Below are 20,283 nucleotides of genomic sequence, written 5' to 3' on the forward strand. Positions count from 1 at the left end.
AAAGATGTAGTGAAACTGGCAGAAGCACAACTTTAAAAAGTATAAACAACAGAGGTGGAGAGTCTGTTGGCAGCACAGAGCAGAAACACAGAGAGACTCAGCAGTTGTGTTGAGAAATGCTTTCAGGCGTATCTGTGATTGAAGACACACTCTCACTCTGCGGCGCGCGGTTGTAGATCTCGTTAGACTTGCCAGATCCACCAACAGATTAAAAAGAAGACGTTTGTTGACAGAGTGGAGGCAGGTTCTGGGAATCATTTTAAAAAAACACAGCTCTGAAATTTCTTGACGGCATAATTTACCAGATCAGTTCGGTGTAAACGGCTCTTTTTCTACCTGCCATGTAAAATCTCAGGAGAGGGATATTTCTAACTTCACCACGTTTGTCTGCTGGTGTTCCTCACTGTGGTGTTCCTCACTGTGGTGTTCCTCACTGTGGTGTTCCTCACTGTGGTGTTCCTCACCGCGGTGGTCTCCTCTGACGGAGTCCAGCTGTTGCCGTAAAACACAAACCTTTGACTCATTTGTAAACGGCCTTCCTTCCATTCGTCGTCTGAGAGATCTCAGTATTGTTTGGCTCCTGCTAAATATTTAGACTTGTTTTGTTGCCGAAAGATGTTTAGAAGCTGCAGTTTATCGTCCAGCTGCACTTTTACTAAGTGAAGGAGGCAAACAGGGGCGCTGCTAGAAGCTCAGGGCGGCTTGAGAACATTTCACCGGAGGCCCCGTCAAAGTACCTGAAGGCTGCAGGGCCCCTGATTCAGACTGGTCCCCCCCTCGGTCTGCAGCCACAGTGGTGGGGAGGTCCTGTGTCTTCTAGAAGAGCCGTTAGGCTGAGATCGCTCTCAATAAATAACCTTTTCTCCAGCGTGGGAATAAGATAGGTTAGGTTTGCATTCAGCACTCGAGTGAATAATTTGGTTTTCCACATCTGTGTCACATCACCACAAACTAGACTGCAGAAAAAGAGTCTGTTTCTCAGTGTTGTTCTCCCAGCAGCAGTGGAGAAACACGACCATCTGCTGTGAAAAGATGATGAATTCACCGTTTGTCTGAAAGGTGTCATTTCTGTGAGGACTTTGCACATTGTGCATGAAATGTGACTAATATTTCCTACATGGCTTTGAGATATTTAACCACTATGAATAAAGGACACAACAGTTAATCTGCTGGACTTTTACTGTTGATTGGATCTGAATAATTCAGTGTTGATTGAGTCTTCATAGCACACTTCTCATTTCACCCCTGAAGCCTCTTTATGTGCTTTGAGGCAAACTTTTATTATTTATTGAACTAAATGATTCGATTAATCAAAAAGTGTTTTGCAGATTTGTTCTTATTCACTGACATCACTACAAAACTACCAACATTAAAACAATACATCACATTTCTGAAAACACCATTTATTTCAGCTTTATGCTTCGGTTCGACAAAAAGTTTTTATTTATTTATTTTTACTAGAAATTTGCACATGTGATAAATGAACACCCTGTGTGTCTTGCATCCGTCGATGACATCACTCATGGCCTGTGTTTTGCTTTCACCGGACAGACGATAAGGCTTGAAGACCAAGAGACGAGACTGAAACTCTGTTTAACGTCACATTTATTCAACAAAAAATGTGTCTTTTAGGATGAGCTGGAGGCGGCCACTGCAGCACGTCTGGGTTTGGGGGTGGTGCCTTCCCTGAAACCATTCCTGGGGAACAGAACAAAAAGAGAGAAAAGTGAGGGTGATGCAGAAGTTTACCATCAAACGCCGGTAAACTAGCTAGGTAACCAGCTAGAATCACCACAGCTGCAGAGAGCTGATTCATTCTGAACCATAAATATTTGATTCTCCTCGACTTGTTTAAAAAAACAGAGAATAAACAGAATGTCTGTGGCACAAATGGCACGAAGGTGAAGCATGCTATCGCTTTTGGTATGCCGAGAAAAAACAACAACAGGGCATTTCAGCCCCATTTAAAAGAAATGAGTCACCAAAAAGAACCAGGATGACGTCATGTTTACAGAGATTTGCCGTCATTAAAAAGGGCCTTTTTTTTTGTAACCAAAAACAATAATCACTGTCAGTTAACGAGAGTACTTAATACCAGGATGCTGAGCTGGCACAGCGACGTGACATTTTCATTTTTAACCGTCTACATTCACGTTTCTGATCTCAACAATGAAGCTTACCTCAGAGAAAACACTGATATCATATTGAAATCATTTGTTCAGACATTTATTTTTCACCATCATTGGTAAGCAGCATCGAGAAGTCTTGAAATCGAATATATATTAAAAAAAAATAGCTCCCCAGATATAATGTAATGTCAGCGCTGATGATAATATGGTTATAAACACGCCGTCTAACACTTCAACCTGAAATCAATACAAACGGGTGCAAGTGTGCCGATATCAGCTTCCTCTTGGCAGTTAGATGCAGGAATCTCTGCTTACGTTACACGCTGGGAACGCCAACACATCCCAGTAGCAGATCCAATGTTTGTCGCTCCGAGTTGATAAATCAAAAAATCTTCAGTGCGTGTTTATCGCAGTGATTTAAAGCAAACACATTTTCACTGCGTTCTTTTTGGGTTAATAATATTTCAAATTCTTGGCATCAACACGGCGCGTTTTCACAGCAGAATCACATAACTAGCAACACTCGACGCTCTGCTCTGTGCGCGTCTAAAGATCTCACCTGAATCTGCGGTAGACGACCTTCAGGTGTCTCAGACGGCCGGTTCCAGTGGTGTTCCTCCTCTTGGCCTTAGCGCTCCAGTTGTCTACAAAAACAATCAGAATGCATCAAGGCAAAGCTGGAGAATGTACCAACACAGATCCTGGTCTCAGACTTATGTCTGCACATTATACCCTGCATGTTCACCGTCCCATTTTAAAGCAAACACTCCTACAATGTTTTGAGTTAGACGGTAGTCTCGTCATCAGGTGTCTTACACTTTCTCTTGCGCTTCTCGGGGTAGCCACACTTGCCACAGGAGGACTTCTGCAGGTGGTAGGCCTTGGACCCACAACGACGGCACAAGGTGTGCGTCTTGTTCCGGCGCTTACCGAAAGAGGATGTTCCCTTGGTCTGAGAAGAGAGAGCATTTGGAGGTTAAGAGACAATTTCTAAAAAAAAAAAAAAGGACTTCATTCATTCATTGCAGGTCAAAGCTTTGACGGTCTTGTCTCAGAAACAAGAATGAAATCACAGGAAATCATTTGTTCAGACATTTGTGTTTAGAAACATCACTGACAAGACTCGTATGGCAACAATCCCCACTTTGATGGATGCAATATTGATTACAATCTTAGCAATTAGGACAACTACGTGTAAATTAATTAGTGTGACGCCTTCAAAGGGAGACATTTTGACAAAACACCTGTCCTCAGCTGCATTGAAGCGTTAGCAGGTTAGACACTGTGTACACTCAGTAAGCACATTCAGTGCTGGACGAAGTGGCTAGCCGGCTATGCTAACCGCTATGCTAAAGCTCGTAAAGCCATTTAGCTTGCTACATTAATAAGACAGATAAAAACAACTCTTCAGCGGTAGCTCGCCGGGTATAACCGAAGACGTCCAGAGTTACATTAACGGTATGTAGTCTTTTCCCGGGTAACTCGGGCCCGTTCTGTAGCCTGGATCTCAATGCTACGAGCAGCAAATAAACGCTGGATGGCTGCAACAGGAACAGCGTTAATCTTATTAAAACGAAGTTTCATCTAAACAAATACTTCACCCGAACGGTTACGATGTTTATTTAACATCGAAAGACCAACTATTGGCGTCAGATAAACGACTCATTACGCAGATGTTAAGAGATTTCTGTCCGCCAACGTTACAACTTACCATTTTCGTCCAGGGGCTAAGGGAAAAGAGACCGGAAGAGGAATTGGCGGTGCATAAAATCACATCCGTGCTGCTTCCTGTGTAACACCGAAATGTGACCCCGTGTAGCATTTAGCTAATATGTTCAGCAAAAGGGAACGTTAATGTCCATTTGACGTATTATATACAGCATGTTGACAATATAAACCTGATTTATCATTATAACAACCAACTGGGGCAGAAAATAAATACATGTTTAAAAGGTAATTGAAGGCATGGTACTAAGAATGTGTAAAATGTAAAATTAAAGATTCAAAGGTGGATTAGTGTGTGTAGATGAGACTGCAGGTCTTATAATATCATCCAATATTGATGTCAAGATAGGCTAGTTTTAAGACTATTATTATTTTAGTTGATATTGTGCTTTGTCTATTTAGTTCATATTTGAAAACCAGGTTAATCAAATTACAACAAACTAATTGACACATAGCAAACGGGAGACCAGGCAGTATTCCAGTAGAGAAGTATGACGGTATCGAGCTCAATGAAGGTAATTGAGCTTGACAAAATAATTTAACGTAAAGTGGATTTTAGCTGTGCTCATGTTTTGTGCTTCTTAAATTGTCGTCATCGTAACAGAGTGCATGCTCAGAGATGGGGAGGTTTTTTTTTAACCCAGTGCCTATAGCTGGTTAATCCAGCAATGGATATATTCCAAGCTCATGATGACAATTTAAGATCTAATGGGGGACAAAGAAAAGAACTGTGAAGGCAGCAATGAGCATTCCTTTGCAGGGTGTCTGGGCTCACTTTTCTCCATGCTTCCTTTTGGAGATATTCTGTGCTTGTCCAACTAGGAGGAGCTCTAGGGCAGACCCCAGAACATGCTGGAGGGACTACATATGCAATCTGGCCTGGGAGTGCTGCTGGTCCTGAGGGCCGTGGCTCGAGAGAACGATGAGAGAAGGATATCTGGGTTTCTTTGTTTAGCCTTTATGCTGACCCAGGGTAAGTGGCAGACAATAAACCCATGGAGGGCTAAAACTAGGAATTACATTATTTGTGTTTCCATTTGTAGATGGTTCAGTGATGTGGATTACTTAACGTTACAAAGATGATGTGAGTCTCTTGTAGACTACATCAGTAAAAGTGGTACAGATTTGCAAAGACGCTCACTGCAGGGCACGCCTTGAGATGCAGGGCAGATTTATTCCTAAAATCCTCACATCTCAAGTGCATAACAGCCTGACACCATTACGACCTGATGGCTCATCAGCTGTTTCTTCTCTCACATGCGGCTCTGCAGCTTGTAAAAAGGTGATGCTGGTGATGCTGCCCAGACTGTCCAGGTGGACTTTGATGACACATTCGAGCAGCTGTCAAAGCGGACACAGGCAGAAATCAATGTCACCATTACAATCGCCAGCACCGGCGCTATAAAGAGTTTGGCTCTGAGGAGGTGCTGCTGTCAGGGCATCTGTTTAGCTTGCCAAAATGCTGCTGTTCAGGTTTTAAATGTCCCCATAGACCTAAAGCAGTGAGAGACTTAGTTGAGATAGACAGTAATGCAGTGCATAACATAGTGTCTGTCACTTTGACATGAACTGCAATGAATAAAAGGAATGCAAAAAGGAAGGAAAGAAAAACACTTCATGCATTGATTTTACAACAGCATCAGCTCTAAATAAATTATAATGAGATGCTATTTTTAGATGACGTAATCTAGAGTTTAGGGACAAGTCAGGTGGATTTAAATGGGCTATTTTAAGAGCAGGGTGCTTTGGTGTAAAGGAGACCATGACCTTGGGTTTTGGCTGAGTGAGGAGCATCTGAATGAAGCACGACGCGCCCCCAGCTGCCAGGCTGAGAAAAGGCGCATCCTCCTTCTTTTGCATTTCAGTCACGGAGCTTTGCTCAGATTTGAGATGAAGCATGGAGGATGAGTGTGTGTGTGTGTGTGTGTTTTTCGGTCGCAGCTCGCATCGGTGATCTAAAGAGAAAAGAAAAAACCGCGCTCGCCATCGATGCCATTTGCTTTATCTGATCTAACATTTCGAGATCTACTCCAGAGAACATCTTCTTCTCTGTGCGCGTTATTTTTTTTGGAGAACCTGCATTGCTTGCATCCGACCGAGCGACTGCACCTCGTCGAGACGAGCGCATGCTATTCTGACACAAATCAACAATTTACCGCGGGTCGTTTAACGTGTTTACACCTCGTCCGTTTTGCAAAATATACGAAAATATAAGAATTATTTCGTCAGAAGCGGACACAGGGCTGTTAATGATTTGCAATTGAGGTCACAACCGGCGATTCATTGTGATGCTTATCATCCAACAGCAATGATGCTGCGGTGCGGGAGCATTAACGTAGCCTAGGAAGGTGATGGACGATGTCCTGTCCAGCGGGTACACGACCCCTGCGCTCCTGGTCCTGAATGCAGCGGTGAGAGACACCTAGCCGGGTGTCACCGTCAGCCCTGGATGCTGCGCCGAAGAATGGGATACGCCGACCCGTCGTCGGGTAAAGATATACTCGGCAATAGATCTCTTTGTTTTATGTTCCTTTGCGCATTTGGACTCGTCACACTACTGCAGCAGATTCTCTATGGGAAAAACTACATTAAGAGGTAAGTGCTGATTATCATTGTTTAGTCGTCCCTTGAACAAAAGGCAGTTATAGCGGCCTTGCTGTTTATAACGAGAGTTGTATACACGCTGTAACCATTCAGCTTTAATAAACAAAGAAGCATGCATTCATAGCCGTTTTGTGTGAGACTTATGGCCCAGGTAATGGTTGAATGGTGAAAAATAGACAATGCCTGATAAAAATGATACACTGTTCAGTATAAATGGGAGTAGTCTGGATGAACTATGTGGGGACGCATGGGGGAAAACAAGCTTTCATGGCTGAAAAGAACAAAAGCAATTAACCATCCATTTTATTTTCCAGTGGCATAGAAACAACTTCCATTGGATTTATTTTTTTGATATTTTCTGACAGCGAAGCATCACATTCATACCATACACAGTGTTCCAGCTGTGTATGGTAATGTTCTCCCTTTCTTTTTCTTTCCCCCCAAAGATCTTTATTTTTATTTTCTGTTTCAGCCTTCTTGACTGGTCGTAGCCTACATCTTACAGAGGCATCAGATTATCACAATGCAACCGAAAGCTATTGGAGCTGATGATGACGATTACTGCTATCGACACTATAAAGATGATGTGTATTTCTTATCGGTCCCTGTTAAATAAATCATTTCACCGGGTTGCACCCGGCTCACACACAGCCACTGCAGAGCCATGTTTTATAAGACCTCTGCAACAGTACCCGTCTCCCTGATGGGGATGGTCCTCTTTCGCCCTCATCTACCCGCATTTAAAGACCAATATATCCGCTAAATTGCAGGCCCCCCCCTTTCACTACATTCTGAGACAAATTTCAGTGTGAGACGAGCAGATGCAGAGAAGCCGGGATGTTTTTATCTTTAGGTGGTTAAAACAAAACAAAAAAATATCCCACAAAAGAACACCAAATCTCACTCCAAACCAAAAGAAACAATCTGAAAACTTTATCCCCACCTCCAGATATGTTTGCACATATATGTTGCCTTCAAAGCAAACATATATGCGCTTCAATCTGAAAGCTCCCCACAGCTGCTAACCCCTCCCCTGCCACCCTGCTGGGCTGGTCTGACGATACCTAATGTGGATTCATGGCATCTCGACCCTCTGCGGTGAGATGCATGAATTCAGACCCGACACACACACACGCACACACACACACACGCACGCACGCACACACACACACACACACACACACACACAAACACACACTTTCCTTCGCCTGTGTCCCTCTGGGAGTGAGATGGGAACAAGCCACCCAACAGTAAGCAGTGGGCTCATGCAGCGGCAGCCATTTTGCTACAGTCTGTCTGCACACACACACCTCAGTGCAAGTGGGGGGGAGAGGGGGAAGGAGACGGCGAGAGTGAGAGACTGAGAGGGAGTGCTGTTTGCCTGCAAGTGTGTGTGTGTGTGTGTGTGTGTGTGTGTGTGTGTGTGTGTGTGATGCAGAGAGAGAGAAAGAGAAGGGGGGAGGGGGGGTACGTCATCTTCTGACATGTTTTCAAGCGTAAACGAGCAGAAGTCGTTGTCCACATGGGTCCGACCACACCCAACCTCTTCTCCTTCCCAAGCATGAGGATATGCTGGCAAGGTGTTTTTTACGCGCTCTACTAAACTTCCAGAGGCGTCGAGGCCAGAGCGGCAGCAGAGGATCTGGACGCATAGATTTGGGGCGAAAGCTTAGTAACGGTTTCATCAATCTTACACCGGCTCACTTTGTGTGTACGTCCATCCCACATGACCAGAGGGCAAAGCGCTCTGCTCTAGACGTGTGAGGTCGCCCATTAGAGTCAAGTCTAAAGTCGTGAACATTGTTGTACTTGACAACTCTGGTCATTGAGTTTCCACGGAGTCACGCCGCGGCGTCACAAGAATCCGCTCGCTCCCCGCCTTCACTCGCATTGAGATAAGAGCAGCGGAGGACGTAAAGGATTGTAAAGTGTCAGTTGCCGATTCAAGAGGGAAGCCTATTTAAATAATCGCAGCTAGTGACACACTTCTGTAAATGAAGCCGTATTAACTTTCAACTCTGTGTGACTTGAAGAGGGCGATATCTAAAAATACACTCAGCTAGAAAGAGGAGCGCCAGAGGCCCGAGGCTGGATGTAACCATCCAGAAGATGAGTGGAACTAGTGATTTCATTATCAGTTAATCATTTTATCATTTTATATCTATAAAACATCAGAGCACCCCCTTTCAAAACCAAAAATAAACTCATTCTTGCTTGAAAAATGACATATAAAACGATTACTATTATCAAAATTGTTGGCTTTACAATAAATAGTCTATCTCTGTACTTGTGACTGTTAATGAGCCCTTCTTGCTGCATTATGTATTGGAGTTGAATTCTAAACAGCGTTCCGTGTTTTTACAGAGCTTTATTTATTGATTCTAGCACATAGCGGCACACAGAACCGCTCGTTTATTATTTATAAGACACAGCACTTACACTATTTACAGGAGCGCTTTCCTGTTAAATATAGAGAAGACAAAAAAACAACGACGACGGTTTGCAAAAAAGTACACAATAACGCACTTTTTGACATCTTGTTCGATACCTATAATGCAGTAAGGAAGCAAGGAAGAAATCAAGAGGAGCTCACATCTGTTTTCATGTATACAATTAGACAATTAAAGTTATATTTCGTGTATTGATGAAGACAATGAAGTGTCCATCGTAGAGAGCCCTTATAGTGGACCTGGACGTAATAAATGGACATCTGAGTCAACGTCCAGCCCTTCCCTAAAAACCAGCCGAGTCACAAAATCCAATATGTATAAAAGTCCTTCCTGCTTTCAAGTCCCATTAACGGCGCCCAAGGGCAGAATCAGAGCGCATTAGTGCAGCAGAGCAACTTTGTGCTCGTTGTTTGTTTGAACTAATGCTTAGATTACTGTCTATGTTGTGCTCATAATTGAGCCAGCGGGAGATAAATGGACTCTTAATGTTCGACGTGAAGACCGTGGATTGACCTTTGGGTCAGTGGGAGCCGCATGAGACTGATTAGGGTTTTATTGGTAGCCACACTATTGGAAAATATCCAATAATATATGTGTTATTGATCAAGTCAAGCTTTCACAGGCATAGTGTTTTGGCGATGAATACGATTAATGGTTTAAGCGATATAACAGCTGTCCTCTTGTAGGCACACATCCCAAACAGACGCTTCTGATTTTAGCATGTTCTGCTCAGCATCCGGTTACAGGGTGTTGAAGTGGCACTAAGAGAATGCGCCTGCTTATGGGTATTGACACGAGTCCCCGACGATGAATACTCAATCACATAATGCAGCCATTATGCACCCTGGGTTCAGTTTTTCCCTGCTGAATTTAGCCCAACACCCACGGAGCACTCTCAGAGATTAGTCACACATGAACACGCGCATAATGATCAGTCGGTAACGAGGAGAAGTCGTCCACCCACTGATATCTGGATGGACTGTGACTAGCCTCCTCGCAATGGAAGAACTCCCAACCTCTAATATGTTGATATTAGATCCTTAAAGGTTGCTTATTGTCAACAAATCCGAAAAGATCACAAACCACAGAAAGGCACAGCTAGCCTGACTTTAGTCGCTAATATGCGTCCTGCTTAAAAAACATCAGACGCTATTAGCCGTTAGCTTCTTTTCAATACACGCAGACAGGTTTCTGTTAAAAATGTATGGTCGATTATTGTTCCTCTATTAAAATCACTTCAATATATCGGACTAAAAGTCCAGCACCAATATTGCAGCGTGTGGGTGATTGAATCACACTCAGGATAGAGGCAGCAGCCCGGCTGAGCATAAAGGAACCATTCAAACCATGATGTCATTAACCGAGAATTCATTCTAACCATTTTTGATGTCATACTTTGACTTGTTTTTCTTGAGCCAAAAAGCTGGTCCCCCTTATTGTATATGTGTGTGTGTGTGTGTGTGTGTGTGTGTGTGTGTGTGTGTGTGTGTGTGTTGGGCTTGGTTGTATGTGTTTGACTTTTTGCACAGTGAGGACAATAAATCACAAATAAACTGATTCATTTTCTTGCTAGTGCGCAACAGTTTAGCCGACTCAAAGGGGACGAGACAGGAAATTGGACCGGTCCCGTTAATTTCTCGGATGATGGATCTCTGAAGCCTGCCAGAAATGGAAGGAAAAGGTACCTTTCCAGCGTGACCTTCTGCACAACACCTCTGAGAAAAGAGAGTGTGTGAAAGAGAGAGAGAGAGAGAGAGAGAGAGAGAGAGAGAGAGAGAGAGAGAGAAAGAGAGAGAGAGAGAGAGAGAGAGAGAGAAAGAGAGAGAGAGAGAGAGAGAGAGAGAGAGAGAGAGAGAGAGAGAGAGCACAAGTTTCAAATGCATCTTATAGTGACGACCCAGCCCTGCATGTGTGGACTGGGCCGCTGTACAGCAGTCTACTCAGATGATGTAGAGAGATTTAAAGCTACAGCACATGTACACTTTTTTTGCTCTACTTGTTTTGAACTCTGCAGGTTGAGGAAGTTAGCAGGGGTGGTGATGTCACAGGACTCCCAACACATATTTAACTCTAACTTAACCTGTCTGCATGTTGACAGATGTTTCCGTCAGAATTTTCAGCCAGATTCACAGATCTCCGTAATAGTCACACCCTGCCTAGCCGATATTAAGAAGAAAAAAAAAAGGTAGGACAGTTTGAAGGCATTTTTAGTATTTTCACAGAAACCCAAGAATGCCTCTTTTTTTTCATTACTCTGAAAGGTATAAACTCTCATATTTTTTCAGTGGTGGTTGCACTTCAGATTTGCTCTTGCATGTTGTCTGATCCCGTCCACCTCGACCCCAGATCCCCACCCCCCCCCCCCCCCCCCCCCTTCAGAAGCTGGTTGAACCACGGTCTCCTGTTGATGTACTGGCTTCTCCTCGTACGTCTGTGTCCCATCCAGCACCCATCTCCGAATGCCTTGTCCTCCTCAGTCTGTGTCTCATGTGTCCTGCACAGCTCTGTGTGTATGCCATATACATAGTGTGGACACTCCTCTCTGCTCCCCCTATCTCCCCTTCTCACATCTGCATTGTCTCTCTCTGCGACCTGGATTTACGCCCTTTTACACTTTACTTTCCTTGTTACAATAAGACAGAAAGGTGACAGATTCTCCCCCCCCCCCCCCCCCCCACCAAAAAAAAAGCTCAAAATTGCGCTGAGCAGCAGATGTCAGTGTCTGTGGTAAAATGCTGGTTAGTCTTTCTCATTCTGCATTGGTTTTGAGCCAGCATTGTACGATTAACCCTAAAGTGGAGGTGAAATTCATCTCGTCAAGTGAATTGCTGTCTTGCTTTTAGAACTGAACAGAGAACACTTGCAAAGGTTTCATCATCTTAGCTAAAACAAGCATGAATAGACTAGAAAACAGATGCTTCTCTCAGTAAAACCTCGGAAATACACTGCATCATCAGGTGGATGTAGACAACCAGTTTCATTGTTCCTTACGACTTCATCCAAGCATCGTGTTCCTTTAATGCATCTCTGCATTGTATTGCTCGTTGTGTTCATTTATTATTATTATTATTATTATTATCATTAGTTTGTTTCGTTTTTAACTCGCCTCGTTTGCCTCCACAGCCAAAGTTAATATTCTGCAACATTATCCATCTTCCAGAACACCGCCCTCCATCTGATCTATCTGATGCTACAAAAGCCAACGTTCATTCTTACAAACAGACATTGCTGCTGTTGCAGCGTTAAATTGCGCCGCTCTCCGCCGAGCATTATACAAAATATGTATCAGGACATTTAGAGCTTTCCAAGATTCAAGGTGCATTTTGACACCATGACAACTGTAGATATTGCTGGTTTTAACAAAAGTAAAAAGAGCTGAGTCGATTAATATCTTTATTTATATAAAGCGAGTTAATTTGCAGTAAATGCAGCCAGAGAGAGATGACTCTGAAAGGAAAACTATCGATCAGAGCTAGAGAGAGAAACCCTTTGGGGGAGAGACTATTGTCAGTTTTGACAAAATCATTTGGCTGATATAAATACTTAATGTGTACTGCTCTCATTGTAGTGCCTGTTTATAGCCTCACGCCTGTGTAGCAAAGACAAACAATATTGTATTTGTATGCAATTTGAAACCATTTCAAAGGTCGTTTCAAGGCTTTCAAGGCAAAGTTGATGTTAAGTTGATGTGTTGTAATTTATTACATTAAATCAGCACAACACTGAAGCAGGACCATGTGACTTTTGCTGAACAGCGGCCTCTGTGGCCACACGTGGTGTTTACAAGTCAATGGTTCATTGAATTTGCCTTCTTGTTTATCTGTGACATGTTCAAAATATAATGTCGCAGTAGCACAATTCAAAATCCATCCGAACCCCCCCCCCCCCCACCCCCCACCCCCCACCCCACCCCACACACACACACACACATGTTATCTAGACTGGACTCTGATCGCATGTGAATACAACATTGTGCTGCAAGAAATGAGGCTTCAGAGCACAGAAACATGTTTCAAAATCCACCAAAAATACAACTCATAACTGACATTATTCATTTGGTTAATGCTGCGATATAATGATTATTTTACATGCGTAAAATTCAGATTCTTAAGCTCCAGTTGAAAATATGAAATTCCCCAAATCTTATTGTGTTTACTGACAAATAATATCACTTTTGTGCAGTGATTATACATTTTATGAATGTATTGTTCAGACCCTCTCATTCTCATATCCTCCAGACATGACGCTGCTATAGCTAACTAATCCACCATTTAACCCCTTTTCCTCTTTCAGACTGCTTTCTGTCACTCTTCTAAATTGACATACAGCGTTTAAACACATTTTAATCGCAGGATGCCGACATTAAACCATGCAAGTTTTCATCATAACCAATTAAATATGCGAAAATATGAGAGGTATTACTTTTCTTCAGTTAGCGGATCACGTTGGTTTAGACTAAGATGTAATAGAATCTGGTGCAAGTGTCCAGTGAACCGTATGCTGCTATCCTGTCTGTGACGCCTGAACTCAGTTGCATCACTTCTGTCATTTGTCATCCCACAATGCCACACTGATATTCTAGTACTTCATTAAGACATGTTATAGTAAACATAAGCTATTTCCTTTTTATTGTTTTCTTTCAACACAGTTTTTTTTTATATTGCATTTTATCTCCACAGTTTTGAAAATGAATAAATAATAATTCTGTTGATTCTGTTGTGCGTGGAGAGGTTAAGGCCGAGGATGACTGTGTCTATCCCTCCAGGTATCTGGAAAACTACGATGGCTCATATGAATACAACTCCACTGCATGCAGGGAGCTCAGACAGGAGATTATGGACGTCAAAGTCTTGACAATGTGAGTGGTCGTTATGACGCAGCCCACACACGTGAGGCGGACAACCTCGCTTACAATAACATGTTCTCTTTCCCTAAGGTGATCCGCAAGCTCCTATCAGGTTGGGAGAAATCCCCAAAGCATACGAAAACAAAGAGGCGAGAACAACACTGACATCTTCTCACATGACATCCACTTTATCGCCAACGTTTTACAGCTGGAAATTGTCACTCTCAACTGTAAACAACACATCATCACATTATGGAGTACACGAGTGCCCAGATTAATTATGCCCCTCCATGAAGCGGTTGCGCTGGCTGAAATTCGAGCCGCACATTTCGTCTTGTATGAACGTGAACATTGTCCAGTGACCTTTTGTGCGTGTCCCTCAGGCTGCCAAACTTTAATGTCAGACGTGTTCTGGGCTCTTGACGAAGGGGCCGTCAGGCAGAGAGAACAGCTGCTCGCCGCTCCGCCACACAGTCAGAAAGAAAATCACATCTCCCGATCATCTCAGAGGAGGAAGTGTCAGCTCAAGGACAGCTATTTACAGACGCGCTTGATGAAGCCGCTGTCTTTGTGCTAAGAGAAGTGCAGCTCCAGTGGCGCCAGTAGAGCCAGCACAAAATAACTACTGCAACTACAACCCCCCCCCCCCTCCTTGTTTGTGTTATTGAGTCGTTTTTATGATGTTTCTTCAATTTACTACCCTTATAGAAACTTTAATCGGAAAATACATGGCCATGGATATCCTTCCTCATTCCACAAGTCTCTCTGCCTGTCTGCCAGGGTGAAAACTTCAGATCTGTTTGAGAGATGGCGAAACCTGCAGGTGTGTAGATGGGAGCAGAACAAGGAGGAGACCAGCAACTTCAAGTAAGCATTACTGAGTCTCAGCAGAGGTTCTTTGTTTCCCCCTCATTGTCTCTGTCATGTTGTGCTTTAAACAGCACAAACACATCCTTTACATTAATGAATCACTTTTAGATATTCAAAGTGTCAGAGAACTGTGGGTTTCCATATTCTCCATATCCATGATGGGTGTTGGCAGAACTTTTTATGGATGGCCACCATATCATGGATGTATTTGGATTTCTGTTTAATAACAGTTTGAGGTCAAGAGGTCAAGCAGTGAGTTAGACATATAGTCATAGGGTGTCAAACTGTACAGTTCTTCATCTGTAAATGACTTATTGGCAAACAAATATAATATGTGTGTGTTCATGCACAGCTATTTAACATACTAAACATGAAATATGTTCATTTATTGTAATAACAATGCTTTATGGTCAAAGAGATTGGTCACTACTCTAATACTTATTCATATACAGAAGCAGGGTCTGTGGGACCCCAAACAATGAGGAGGTGAAGCTAGTGTTTGGTCTTGGTTCTGGCGTGAAGTCTTTTACCAATGAACTAACTCCGTCCTCTCTCTGGTGTCCTCCTGAAGGATGTCTCTGTCTCGCTGCTGTAACGCTCCTTCCTTTCTGTTCACCACCAAGAGGAACACTCCTGCAGGGACCAAACTGAGGTACGAGGTAGATACCAGCGGTATTCTTCCCATCACCACTGAAGTCTTCAAGATGTTCCCAGATGTGAGTTCAGCACCTGTTTACGAGTCGAGTGTCGATGTGTCCTTGAGCAAGACAGAAGCCCACAATTCTGTATGTCTGAATTTAACACAACGCGTCTGTTTCATCCAGGATATGCCGTATTCCAAATCGCAGTACAAGAAATGTGCTGTTATTGGAAATGGCGGCATCATCAAGAACACCAAATGTGGAAAGGAAATTGACTCAGCAGATTTTGTGTTTAGGTATACAGGATAAAATCCTTCCGTGTTTGTTATTGCTGTCTATGAATACAACTTGGACGAGGCCAACGTATAGCATGCAATCACCCCAAAAAGACTTAACCCATAGATAGACCATCCTGCAACATTACACTTGATGTTTTTCCTGTGTTTACTGTATCAGTTACACACCTAAGTCAAGCTTTCTGTTCTCACACAGTACAGTTTACAGTGATTTATTTTCATCGCTGGCTGATTTTATCAGCTTTAGCGAGCTAATAAGCTAGCGTTAGCTTCACGTGTTGGATAAAAACACTGTCACTGACTTGTTTAGAAATGGGAATGCTAAGGTTGCTAAGCTATGATATGACGATTGCTGTAAAGGGGAGGGGTTTAGCAAACATTCAGTCAAGTTTGATTTATTGTAGAAGCCCAACTCTAGCTCTACTCACTACCAGATGATTCATTGTGCAGCCCGCCAGCATGCCGAGTTTGTGTCAAGTCGAATACATTTAAACTCCTTTATCAGTGGACTTGTGCTTTCTTCCTTGCAGGTGCAACATCCCACCCATCAATGAGAAGTACTCAGCTGATGTTGGCACTAAAACAGATCTGGTGACAATAAATCCGAGCATTATTACTGAGAGGTATTGTAAATAAAGGTCTGAGCGAGAAATCAGGCCTTTCTCTCTCTTTCTCTCTCTCTCTCTCTCTCTGTCTCTCTCTCTCTCTCTCTCTCTCTCTCTCTCTCTCTCTCTCTCTCTCTCTCTCTCTCTCAATCAGTCCTTCTCTTTTGGCTTTTGCCGTCTCACGTCTCACTTCCTCTGCAGGTTTCAGAAGCTGGAGAAATGGCGGCGACCCTTCTACGACGTCCTCCAGAACTACGAGAATTCCTCAGTGGTGCTTCCCGCCTTCTACAACACCCGCAACACTGACGTATCCTTCAGAGTCAAGTACATGCTGGATGACTTCGACTCCCAGCGGGGCGTCTTCTTCTTCCACCCGCAGTACCTGCTCAACGTGCAGCGCTTCTGGGCGGTGCAGGGCGTCCGGGCCAAGCGGGTCAGCAGCGGCCTGATGCTCGTGACCGCCGCCTTGGAGATGTGCGAGGAGGTCCACCTCTACGGTTTCTGGGCGTTTCCCATGAACCCCTCCGGCATCTTCATCACTCACCATTACTACGACAACGTCAAGCCGCGGCCGGGCTTCCACGCGATGCCCCATGAGATTTTCAACTTCATTCACATGCATACTCGCGGGATCATCAACGTGCACACGGGGCAGTGCACGTGAGCGCCCGCTGCTCTGCTTTAACGTGGTTGACCCTTTAGTTAGTTTGTTTTAAACCAGGTTGTGTTCTATTGCAGCAAATGAGATACTTCACTATTTCAAAACAGAGAGTGGGCCTTCAGAGCGTACACTTCTCTGCACGTATTCCACGACACGGTGAAGGCGGCTTGCTTTAACTGCCGACATACTTCTCTTTTCGATGTGTACCTTAAGTCGTTTACTTAGCCAATCAAATCGCCACGGTTGTCTCCGACTCTCTAACCATAGGATGCTTGTTTTTAATGTGAAAAGTGGTCTTCATAGTGATGTTGTTTCTGTGAAGTTTTCTAGTGGCTCTGCTGTACAGAGAGGTGTTTCTACTCAACATTGCACAGATATTTACGCAGAAATGGGCCGCAGTGGGCGTCTTCGTGCCCGCTCATTCCCCCTGTCGTCTCTCTTTATCTTTGGACACTCTGTGGGTGTGGCAGCTTTTAATGTTTGTGTAAAACAAAACCTGGACCTTAGTATTAAGCTAATATTTGAAAAAAAAACAAGATAAAATTCCAACATCCAATTGTCTACTTTTGTAATCTATTTCCTATTCACCAGATTCACAGGGTGAACATTTTAAAACCACTATTGACATGGCCTGTTTTTCAGGGGCCTGCTCTCTACTAATTGACGACATCCTCGGATATGTCTGCTGATAAAAGGGCGTGCATGCAGAGGCGAGGATGTCCCCCCCCCCCCCCGTTTTCTTTTTTTTTTTGGCTTGTCATGATTTTTGGACAAAAGCTAGATTAATATTTCGAAATGACGCCACGTGAGCAAAACCCGATGCCGTCCAATTTGTAGAGCAACATTGTACCCGCAGTACTGCTGAAGCGACCCAGCGTCTCGTTGTCATGTGTCACGTCTTAAGCCATGCTGCCTTATGAGACATCGAACCCCTCTACATGATATGCAACGCACCCGTGTGTTTTGCTTATCTACAAATACGTTAACATCAAGCTCAATCGTAGTTTTATTCTTGAATGAAAGGATACTTAAGACTCTCTAAGGTACAGAAGTTCATGTGCTAGTAGTCTATTGGAATTAGCGAGGTCTTGCCCCCCCCCCCCTGTAAAGTCCATTCATAATCATGTAACGCTCTGCATGACTTTACTCTATACTTGGCTTTGTGTGTGCCTGCTTCAATGATCACTGAAATGTTTACACGTAAAGCCTCCACTGGAGCTCACAGTGCTCCTGGACATATATACACAAACCTTTACACAGAGAGAAGATAGGATTGGTTGAATTGTACAATAGCAGACCCAGTTCTTATTGATCAGACATGTACGAAGATGGTCGCTGCCCTTCTGTTGAACTGCTACGACGCTTTCCTTTCTACTGTAGTGTTTCCCCTTCCCATTTGAAACGTGGACTTTCAGCTTGCACTCCACAAAGCATTGTGAAATTCACGCACTGCAAAGCTGTGAGGGTTTTTACCGTTTTATTTAGTTTTACACTGCAAAAGGTTTTAAGAGACTGTAACATGATATTTAGTTCCTCCTCTGTTCAAGCTCTGCTCAGCACCTCTCCGTTATTTCTCTGTGTTTGAGGGACGTCGTTGCCGATAAGATGTATGTTGTTTATTTCATGATTTATACAGACTATTTGTGTGTTTATGCACAAAGAGATATGAGTTCAGCAAATATGAACACCAAAAATGTTTTGGCTCGACCACTAAATTGTTGCACAGACACAACTGAATCAAGAATGGCAAAGGAAGGGGACTGGTCTGTGTGCTGAGAAGAGGTCACAGTGCTTCTTAACTGACTATGGGTCATTCTTTATAATGGTATTGTGTTTGTAAATAAACTTGTTTGGATTTTCTCACTTATGTCCATGGATTCATTATTATCGTGTGTGGGGGATTAGCACAGGATCACAACTCGAGCTCATTCATTACATATTAAAATAATACATTTGCCACAAAAAAAGAACATTCATTCATATGCTAACCGTCACATGCTGTGCTTGTTGTGGACACAGGAGACACACGATGCTGATTTAATAATCTCATTTTAGATCAGTTAGCCTCTGGTTTGTCAACGCCTCAATTATTAAGCAGCGGCCGGGTGTCAGTGTCCTCTCACTGACTGACTCAGCAAACGACGGCTGGGAATATGGCAGATCATATCTGAGTAGAGCTGTGGCTGATGAGGCCAATCCAGTTTCTAGAAAGAAAGGTGAATAAATGCAGTTAGAGAGATTTTTATCTTTAAGTGAGGATATAGACATTATTCTGGTTGGTGGTCTGCAAGACATATGAACTAGAAGAGCACTGGAGAACTTCTAAGGCCATGCCCCATCTCCCAACTTTCATGAAAAATAAAAATAAATTGTGAATCTGCCCCGTGATTCGGATCGGCTCCAAAAATGTAACGCGTACTTCCTTGTTTTATGAACATCGGGCCAGTAGTAATAGGCCTTCAAGTAGCTTTACTGACAAACTAACCGAACCGGAAACGACCACCTTGACGGAGCTAATTATTAAATCTTATTACATGAATGTTGTTAAATGTGATGAGTTAGGAACGATTCCTCCGTGCGTGGGTCAAATGAGGTTTGACCCTCTGCTGTCATCCGTAGGCTGGGTAATCTGATGTTGAAAGATCAATATGACCAAAGTCTGCCCTTCCCCTTGACACCTATCAGGTGACAGGTGGCAGCAATAAGACTAATGGGATGATTGGGCTCACAGGTGCAGATGAGCACGCCAGTGCGATGGAGAATTTGCATAGAGGAATTTGTGCTATTATAAAAACAGTGTTGCAAGACTGAAGTCAGAGGAATATGAATCTATTGTCTTTCTTACATTGAATGTTGATATAGAGCGGTATTAGTCCATGTTAATGTGAAACTATGCTGTCGATTTTAGGGTTTGCTTTCTACACTTTTACTCACTATAAAGCAATACTGCAAAACACCATTTTTTTTACCAAATACCTAAATTTATAGAGTGCAACATAATTTAAATACAGGTACTTCTTAAGACAATGCTACTCTCATTGGCCCTTTAAAGGAAGTTGTTGTGGTTGTAAGGAATGGCTGCATTAGACAGCATTATGCTAAAATAAGCTAACCTAGCCTCTTGCTGGCTCTAGCTTCATGTTGAGTGCACTTATAAGAACGCATATATGAACGCATATATTGAAGGCGTCGCTTCAGGCCTCTGCAGACTGAGTCGAGCGTGTCGGACACCACGTGGCTCACTGACTGCACTTCATGTTTTTTGCTGCTGGTTGTTGGACAACTGAACTTTTCTTCACTTCCGTGGAGTGAACGAGCTCGAGCGAATAGCCCACAGGAGCCGCGCGCCACTCTGCAACTCAAATTGTGTAAGTTTTTAAGTTTTGTTTTTTTTCCATTCAAACTCATAACACTAATAACTTTGAGCATGTGAGTCCACCTGTGTACTGGGTCCCT

General features: G+C 43.3%; 2 protein-coding genes and 2 non-coding genes across 8 annotated transcripts; 1 reads left to right on the forward strand and 3 right to left on the reverse strand.

Moving 5' to 3' along the window:
* Positions 1-1,588: 1,588 nt before the first annotated feature.
* On the reverse strand, positions 1,589-3,903 carry rpl37 (ribosomal protein L37). Its single transcript, XM_068706717.1, has 4 exons — positions 3,841-3,903; positions 2,946-3,081; positions 2,689-2,773; positions 1,589-1,698 (listed from the first exon to the last, which is right to left on the reverse strand). Exons 1-4 carry the CDS (start codon positions 3,841-3,843, stop codon positions 1,629-1,631), a joined length of 294 nt encoding a protein of 97 aa, XP_068562818.1. The 5' UTR covers positions 3,844-3,903; the 3' UTR covers positions 1,589-1,628.
* Positions 2,174-2,252, reverse strand: LOC137869425 (small nucleolar RNA SNORD72). The gene has a single exon (XR_011102281.1). It is a non-coding gene; the product is annotated as a small nucleolar RNA SNORD72 (small nucleolar RNA).
* Positions 3,173-3,252, reverse strand: LOC137869426 (small nucleolar RNA SNORD72). Its single transcript, XR_011102282.1, has one exon. It is a non-coding gene; the product is annotated as a small nucleolar RNA SNORD72 (small nucleolar RNA).
* Positions 3,904-5,692: 1,789 nt separating the features above from the next.
* Positions 5,693-18,690, forward strand: st8sia5 (ST8 alpha-N-acetyl-neuraminide alpha-2,8-sialyltransferase 5). 5 transcript variants are annotated; one of them, XM_068706718.1, is made up of 9 exons: positions 5,693-6,449; positions 10,482-10,589; positions 11,007-11,093; positions 13,674-13,766; positions 14,463-14,621; positions 15,196-15,340; positions 15,449-15,561; positions 16,092-16,184; positions 16,368-18,690. In XM_068706718.1, the coding sequence occupies exons 1-9, from the start codon at positions 6,304-6,306 to the stop codon at positions 16,828-16,830; spliced, it is 1,407 nt and encodes a 468-aa protein (XP_068562819.1). In that variant the 5' UTR covers positions 5,693-6,303; the 3' UTR covers positions 16,831-18,690. The 5 variants fall into 5 exon arrangements, with proteins under 5 accessions (XP_068562819.1, XP_068562822.1, XP_068562821.1 ...); XM_068706720.1 differs by having other exon boundaries at positions 5,695-6,449; positions 14,535-14,621; XM_068706721.1 differs by lacking the exon at positions 11,007-11,093 and having other exon boundaries at positions 5,694-6,449.
* The last annotated feature ends 1,593 nt before the right edge of the window (positions 18,691-20,283 follow it).

The sequence above is a fragment of the Cebidichthys violaceus genome, unplaced genomic scaffold, assembly GCF_023349555.1.
Source record: "Cebidichthys violaceus isolate CVI_PGR_0920_01 unplaced genomic scaffold, fCebVio1.0.p SCAF_12, whole genome shotgun sequence".
Lineage (NCBI taxonomy): Eukaryota > Metazoa > Chordata > Actinopteri > Perciformes > Stichaeidae > Cebidichthys > Cebidichthys violaceus.

Coding starts and splice junctions, on each gene's coding strand:
- rpl37 (XM_068706717.1), bottom strand. Junction 2,774..2,945: donor CGAGAAGCGCAAGAGAAAGT/GTAAGACACCTG, acceptor TTGTTTTTGTAG/ACAACTGGAGCGCTAAGGCC. Junction 1,699..2,688: donor GTCGTCTACCGCAGATTCAG/GTGAGATCTTTA, acceptor TCTGTTCCCCAG/GAATGGTTTCAGGGAAGGCA.
- st8sia5 (XM_068706718.1), top strand. CDS start 6,304: ATGCTGCGCCGAAGAATGGGATACGCCGACCCGTCGTCGGGTAAAGAT. Junction 6,450..10,481: donor GGGAAAAACTACATTAAGAG/GTAAGTGCTGAT, acceptor TTTTCTTGCTAG/TGCGCAACAGTTTAGCCGAC. Junction 10,590..11,006: donor GCCAGAAATGGAAGGAAAAG/GTACCTTTCCAG, acceptor GCATGTTGACAG/ATGTTTCCGTCAGAATTTTC.